The following is a 7,645-nucleotide window of genomic DNA, read 5'->3' as shown; positions in this document are numbered from 1 at the left end:
GAAAATAATATAAGTGAAAGGGTTAAAATGCAAAAAACAGCACACACACTTTCATTCTCAATAAAATTAGACTGTTTTCCTAAATTAAGGAAGAAGTACCTTAAATCCAACACCATATCTTCCTATATAATTTGGATCATATGTATCAGGTTGCTTCTGACCAAATGACACCATTTTCAAATCTCCTCATGACTCATCCCATTACCATTATCTATAACTGCTAGCATTGGAATTTATTTGCCAACAATGCTTGAATATATCATGTCAATTGAAATATCCAACCTGATAATTACAAACACATGCAATTGAGTTTTATTATATCAGAAATAGCAACATACTTTCATTTTATTTATTTGTTATAACATCCCTTTTTATTTTTCCTATTACATAATACAAAGCAATTTCACCACTATAATTGAGTAGATGTTGCTGCTACAAACAATTTCTACATTAAAAAAAGTACAATACTATAGTTTTGCAGAAATTTCAAACTAGAATGTTTTAAAAAGATTTTTTTTAAGTACAATGTTGTAATAGAAAGAAATGGAAAATAGATGCTATAAAAAATGGAAGTACATTGCTATTTTATGCAGTAAGCCATATTATAAAATAAGAGCTGTGTGGGCACACACAATAATTATCAAAAAGAAAAATAAAGATAAACAATTTTACAATGTGATAGCCAAATGGGTGAGGAAAGGCTTATATTGTTTGGCATCTCTTGAATTGTCAACAAATTCAGCAATAGCACCAAAAATCGAGTCAGAATGGGCACACAGATAATTCTTCCCAAGAACATTTTTTCAATGTTGCACTGAGATCTGCTACAAGTTTCATCTCTCGGATGAGAAGCTTTGTTATTTCCAAGAGTGTACAATCAGGAGGGTCTTCATTGTCAATTTTGCTATTAGGAGGGTCTTTACTGTAAATTTTGGAACCAGAAGGGTCTTGTGCAGATTTATTTTAAAGTGTTGCTGATTTTGTGTTAAACGGAACTCGAAGAACCCAAAGTGTCACATGCAAAAGATTTAGAAGACGCGGGGTATGTTCCACATATAAAACTATTGCCATAGCAGAATTTTCATTTTAGTCGTCGTTTTACTAGAAACCCTAAACAGAGCTCTGAAATCGTTCTCGAGTGTTTGAGAGATTTTTGTTAAATTCATAGATGCTTTAGTAGGTCAGTTTCTTGTGTAACGGTACTTGTTCACAAATTGTGCTTTAATATCTTCTTCACACCGAAGAACGATATTTACTTTATTGAAGCACTTCTGTGATTTCTCTTTATCGTTTAAAAAGCAAGGAAAGTTATATTCCCAGCTCATACATACTCGTGAAATTTTCAATTTCCAAGCATGGCCATCATAACTGATCATATACAAGAAGAAGAAGAAGAAGAAGAAGATGAAGAAGAAGAAGAAGAAGCAACAACAACATATGATGTTTTCCTGAGTTTCAGAGGTAAAGACACTCGTCTAGGTTTTACGGATCACCTCTACCAAGCTTTGGTGAATGAAAACATCTCTACCTTTCTTGATGAGGAAGAGGTTGAAACTGGGGAAGAACTTAAACCCGAGCTTGCAAGAGCTATAAAAAGCTCTCGTGCTTCGATAATTGTTTTGTCTAAGAACTACGCGTCTTCAACATGGTGTCTGGATGAGCTGGTGATGATCCTTGAGCAACGAAGGGTCTCTGATCATATTGTTCTCCCTGTTTTTTACAATGTCGAGCCGACACATATCAGAAAGCAAGAAAGCACTTTTGGGGAAGCGTTATTTGAACACAAACAGAGGATTGAGTCCGAAAAGGATGCGAAGAAGAAAATTCAAGGCGCTTGTAAGTTGGAGATGTGGACGAAAGGACTTACAGAAATTGCTGATTTGAAAGGAAAAAATGCAACTGGCAGGTAATACTTTTATACTATATTTCCACAAAATTGTTGTCAGTTTTGTATCATCGACTATAGACAAAACAGATCATAGTAGAGCCTAGGCCAGAGTGTTAATTATAATAAACAAAGAAAAGTAAAATTCTTGATTACGTTCATTTATTTAGATATACTTGGGTTGTGTGACTTGTTCATCAAATTATATTCAATTTTCAGACGAGAGACAGTGGTCATTGAAGAACTTGTTAAGGAAATTAGTAGTAAACTGGAACTACACATGCGGAGTAAAATCCCACACCTAATTGGGATGGACATTTCTGTTCATTTCATCAGTTCCTGGTTGAAAGGAGGATCATCAGAAACTGTGGAAATTCTCACAATTTGGGGAATGGCTGGGATCGGAAAGACAACTCTAGCAGAATATATCTATAGGTTGCATCGCCATGAATTTGAAAGAAGTAGCTTTCTTGAAGACATTGAAAGAAGATGTGCAGGACAAAAACGTGCACTGCTTGATTTACGAAGACAGCTTCTTGGAGACATTCTTAAGAAAAGAATGAATGAAGAACATAATGTAGATGCTCACACATCTAAGATTGAGAAAGCATTGCTTAATAAAAAAACGTTTTTGGTTCTTGATGGTGTTGATAACTCTGAGCAAGTGGATGAGTTGATTGGAGCAAAAGGTTTTCATCCTGGAAGCAAGATTATCATTACAACTAGAGATGTGTCCCTAACAGAAAAATGTGCATTATTTTGCATGAGATTTCCTCCAAAACATAGAAAACATGCACTTCATGGTTTAAGTGATAGCGGATCTTTAAGACTTTTATGTTGGCATGCATTTCGAGGCTATGAACCCAAGGAAGGTTATAAAGAAGAGGCAATAAGAGCTTCAAAGTATTGTGGAGGAAATCCATTGGCTCTTAAAGTTTTGGGTAGTTCATTAATTAATGAAGATGTAGCCATATGGAATGATATCTTTGAACCGCTAGAGACTAGAGAACTTCATACAGAGGTACACAAGGTCCTGAAGATTAGCTTTGATTCTTTGCCATCTGAAAATTGCAAAGAATTGTTTAAGCATATTGCATGTTTTTTTGTTGGAAGAGATAGAGAAGTGACCGAAAGAATATTAAAGGGATGTGGTATCCGCACATCTTATGGGATAACAAAGCTCATCAATAGAGGTCTTCTCACAATTGGAGAAAGAAATGAGTTGAAGATGCATCAACTCGTTCAAGAGATGGGGAGAGATTTAGTTTTTAAGGAATCACCTCACAAGCCATGGAAACGCAGTCGAGTGTGGAATCATGAGGAGTCCCTCAACTTGCTGTTACAAGAAAAGGTAACATACCATATATATATATATATATATATATATATATATATATATATATATATATATATATATATATATATATATATATATATATATATATATATATATATGTACTCTACATATGCTTTCATTATTTTGTTTCATCTATTAAAAATTAATTGTAAATATATCGTTGTTATATATTATCGTCATGACTAGGGTACAACAAAAATTCAAGGTCTTGTCCTTGACATGAAAATGTTGGAGAAAGATACGTTACATGGATTGAGTAGTGTCATGGAGCATGAATTTGAAGAGAATGATACAAACGCGATATTCGGAACAGGTTCATCAACCCACACTGTTCTAAAGATCTCATCTTCTCATTGCAAGAAAATCGAAATAAGAACAAATGCATTTAGTAAGATGGATAAACTACATCTACTCCTACTCAATCATGTAAGACTCAAAGGATCCTACAAATATTTTCCTAAAGGTTTAAGGGGGTTGTGTATGCATGGATTCCAATTAAATCATATACCTTCCAACTTGCCAATGCAAAATTTGGTTGCTCTTGACTTGTCGTACAGCAATTTGACACAGCTTTGGAAGCGGCCACAGGTATGGGATTCAGAGCTTTTTCTTCATTTGTTAACCGATCGATTGATATCTTGCTAATAATCTTGAATGCAACAGCTTCTTAGGTCATTGAAGATTCTTAATGTAAGCTATTGCAAGGTTGTTAGAGTTGGTGGCTTCTCTGGGCTACCTGCACTTGAGAGGTTGATATTAGCAGGATGTGCACGTTTGACTCAAGTGTGTGAATCAATTGGTGGATGTGAGAGCCTTGTTCTTCTTGATATGAGCTACTGTGAGAAACTTAAAAACCTTCCAAACAGCATTAGCAAGTTAACAAGTGTTAGAATTATATCATTAAACCGTTGCAGAGCTAGTATTCGCATAAATATACATGCCTTTTTACTAGTAACCTTGTCACTTAGAAACAGTAATTTAATTACCGAATCCTTTCCAATGGATTTCAGCTGCATGTCAGCATTGAGGGAATTAGAACTAGATGAGAATCCAATTGATTCTCTCCCGGTTTGTGTGAGAAGCCTTAGCAGGCTTGAGGTACTCAGTATGGTAGGATGTCAGCTGTTGAAGTCCGTTTTGTGCCCACATACAATCAAAATTTTGTTTGCTCAACTGTGTCTCTCACTTATTGAAATAACATTTCCTCAAGAAATGTCAGCATTACCAGCTGTGTGTTGCTGGTATTCGGAGTCATTGACTGAAGTTCAAGGCATAATAAAAATTGAAGCTATGGCACAAATTGATGACCCGATATTCTGTAGCTTGGGGTGGACAAATTTACAACATCTGAAAGATGAGAAGATGCAGATCTTTGATATAGACCTATGGTTCTCTGCAAAGAAACTTCCAGTCCATGTATTCTCTTTCTTCAGTTCTGTTTGTATCACTTTCACAATCACCGACTAATATGCCTAAAATTCATACAATCTTATGTTTCATTTGCAGATGTATTACGAATTTGGAATATTTAGCACATGTTTTTCAGGGAAAGTGGTGCCAGATTGGTTACCTCATAAAAGCAATGGTTCATCAATATCATTCATCATGCCATTGTCCTCCATGAATAAAAGAATACAAGGACTCAATATATGCTTTGTGCATGCATTTCTGGGCACAGGGAAGGCTAGTTCATTAGGAATAAAAGTACAGAACATGACAAAAAATCGTATGTGGGTATATTTTGGTCATATAGTTGTTGTCCAAGAAGGTGATGAAGATATAGTATGGTTAAGCCATTGGATGTTTGGGAACAATGAGCTTGAAAATGGTGATGAAGTTAGTGTTACCATATTAGACGAAGAGGAAGATAGTGGTGTAATGGTAAGAGAGTGTGCAGTCAGTCCAGTGTACAATGATGGAGACAATGAAGAAGATCCTTTGAGTTATTACAAGTCGTGGAAACATATCATTGGTGGAGATCTGTCTGCTTTTCAATTAACTTCAGGAGACTACTTCTTATATCGTAATCGGTTTTTTTACCCTCCGCATAGCTTTAAAGATTTCTTTGAACATAAAAGAATCCAGAATTTCGTTGGCTATATTCCCCAATATATAGGTATGCCATTAATTCTTATATGTTTTTCTAGTTCTTATTTGATATAGGTAAACTAACGAGTTCATTGCTAATTAACATGAGATACAGATGAGGGTTTGTACTAATGATTTCTCCAATGGCAAACATCACATCAACAACTGAGGCAAGTCTTCCTCCGAACCCCTTTAAATGATATCTTGGTTCTTCCTCAAGTATGCAAAGTGACATAGGCTTCTTCTTGTTGTTCTTGTCCTTATTATTGAGATTGTGGCTGTTGTGATTGTATATATTTGTTGTGGATGTCAATTGTCATTACGCTTGATATGAAGGTTTTTTTTTTTTTTTTTTTTTTGGTGTGTGTGTGTTGTTATTGTTGTTGTTGCTCTTTTGCAATCTTATGGCTAGCATAAAAATAGCTTTAAAGCATTTTGGCACAAATAGCGATCTACTTTTGTTGATTTATTTGTTGATAGCATCCTACTTTTTTCTTGCTTCAATATTGTACTTTGAAAAATCTGTCCAATTATAGCAATATCATCCAAATACAATGTAATTTTCATTGCTATAATTGGGTAGAATTTTCCAAATATAATATGAAGAACAATGCTATAATTAGGTAAATTATCAAAGTACAATGGTGTAGCAGAAATTCTATAATACGTAGATATGAAACAATCGCTAAATGCAATAAATAGCAATGTACCTTCTTGAGTTGTTTGCTATAGCATCCTACTTACATTTTTTCCAATAAAAGCAATAATAGTCATCAATGGTGAGCACAATACTTTCTTTCAATCTAATGTTGTGTTGTGTATTGGCGTCTATTGGTCTACTAAGTTAGACGGTGTTTGTTTTTTGTCTGTAGATCTTCTTGACCTCTTTTGTCTGCGCGCCATACAGACCATGCGTGTGTAGACGTTAGCCTTCGCAGACTATTCGTTTTTTAGAAGACCACAAATTTGAAAAGGTCCGTGTGTCCTCTCCCAGTGCAGTTGTAGACAAGATTCTTCTAACATCTTTCTAGCCTAATTTTTTTTTCTTATTTGAATACCTCTTTTTTTGTAACCTCTTTAAACATAAACATTAATAATTTTTGTTTGAATGCTCTTTTTTTGTAATATTTTCTTTATTTTAACTACAACAAAATACAATAAATATCAAACATATACGTTAATTCATATATAACATTCCGTTTAAAAATGAAATAAATAAGGAGAATAATAATAAATAAATAAATAATTAATGAGCCCTAAAACCCCGAAATGTATTTTATATTTTATTTTATTTAACCCTAAATCGGTAGTAATTTATCAGTGTTAGCAATAAGGAGTTAAATGATATAAATTCCAGAGTTTGGGGTTTATATTGTAACAGTAGGACTTGAAATGTAAAGAATTTAGTGAAGCACGGGCTTTTTGGTAATTGTTGGATTTAAATTGAGTAAATTTTTGGAAACAGGGGCTAAAGAGTAAAATATGGACCTAAGCTGAAATAAATCTAGGGGAGGGACTAAAAGCGTCAATATGGAACGTTGTTTGAAAGTTACAGGCCTTAAACCCGTGCCTTCCCCTCCTCCCGTGTTTCTTCCATGCTGCTCCCCTAAACCCTAACCCTAGCAGTGAGATCGCCGCCACCCTTATACCCCCTCATCTCCAGCTGCCGCTCCCTCTACCGTCGAGATCGTAAACCACCGAGTCCTTACCGTCGTTGTGAGCCACCAAGCGAGCTGAACACTGTTGCTGCTGTTTTACTGTCGACGAAGACGTGATTTAATGGCGACGTCGGGGCCACTATTGACTCTATCTTCTCCGGTAATGCTGAACCCTTCCACCCCCTCGTTCTTCTTTCATTCCTCATGTCCGTTGCCACCGCCGCTCCGACGGCTGCCATGTTTTGGCAATATCCTCTCCTAATACCGCCTACCACCACTAGTGTGGCGGTGTTGTGTGTGTTTGTTCGTACTTCAGCTTTTCTGTTGTGTGTGTGTGTGTGACAACCCAAAAATTTCTATTCTGTGCAACCATCCACTTCAATATGAGTCAAAAACTAGTTCTACTAACTTTCAAACTTTTTGGAATAAGTTTGAGTGTTTTAAAGTTAGTGCTTCAGAAGATATCAGGAGAGTGGATACTCTAGGGTTTATTATGTAGCAATAAGTGCCCAAAACTTCAAGAGTTTGGAGTTTACGGTCCAAAAGGGAATTGGGACCGTAAACCCTAAAGGCTATATAAGTGAGACTTAGATATTTTATTCACTTTTTCACATTTCCAAAGTCTAAAGCTATTTCTCTCTCAAGTATCATCCCGTT

The 7,645-nt window shown here is 35.4% G+C and overlaps 1 protein-coding gene across 2 annotated transcripts; it reads left to right on the top strand.

Annotated features, from left to right (window-relative positions):
• The first annotated feature begins 1,077 nt into the window (after nucleotides 1-1,077).
• On the top strand, nucleotides 1,078-6,439 carry LOC145065919 (disease resistance protein Roq1-like). 2 transcript variants are annotated; one of them, XM_079013029.1, is made up of 7 exons: nucleotides 1,078-1,906; nucleotides 2,105-3,236; nucleotides 3,429-3,830; nucleotides 3,906-4,658; nucleotides 4,749-5,358; nucleotides 5,446-5,500; nucleotides 6,203-6,439. In XM_079013029.1, the coding sequence occupies exons 1-6, from the start codon at nucleotides 1,356-1,358 to the stop codon at nucleotides 5,460-5,462; spliced, it is 3,465 nt and encodes a 1,154-aa protein (XP_078869155.1). In that variant the 5' UTR covers nucleotides 1,078-1,355; the 3' UTR covers nucleotides 5,463-5,500; nucleotides 6,203-6,439. The 2 variants fall into 2 exon arrangements, with proteins under 2 accessions (XP_078869155.1, XP_078869154.1); XM_079013028.1 differs by lacking the exon at nucleotides 6,203-6,439 and having other exon boundaries at nucleotides 5,446-5,684.
• Nucleotides 6,440-7,645: the final 1,206 nt, after the last annotated feature.

This window comes from Lactuca serriola, chromosome 8 (assembly GCF_051521515.1).
Source record: "Lactuca serriola cultivar US96UC23 chromosome 8, Lser_US96UC23_V15, whole genome shotgun sequence".
NCBI lineage: Eukaryota > Viridiplantae > Streptophyta > Magnoliopsida > Asterales > Asteraceae > Lactuca > Lactuca serriola.
Note: the sequence above shows the minus strand (reverse complement) of the source record. Positions and strands in the feature narration are given on the sequence as shown.

What these genes read in the sequence shown, in the direction of transcription:
- LOC145065919 (XM_079013029.1), top strand. Translation starts at nt 1,356, where the DNA reads ATGGCCATCATAACTGATCATATACAAGAAGAAGAAGAAGAAGAAGAA. An exon ending in ACTTGCTGTTACAAGAAAAG is followed by an intron (nt 3,237 to 3,428) that starts GTAACATACCAT and finishes CGTCATGACTAG; the next exon opens with GGTACAACAAAAATTCAAGG. An exon ending in AGCTTTGGAAGCGGCCACAG is followed by an intron (nt 3,831 to 3,905) that starts GTATGGGATTCA and finishes TGAATGCAACAG; the next exon opens with CTTCTTAGGTCATTGAAGAT.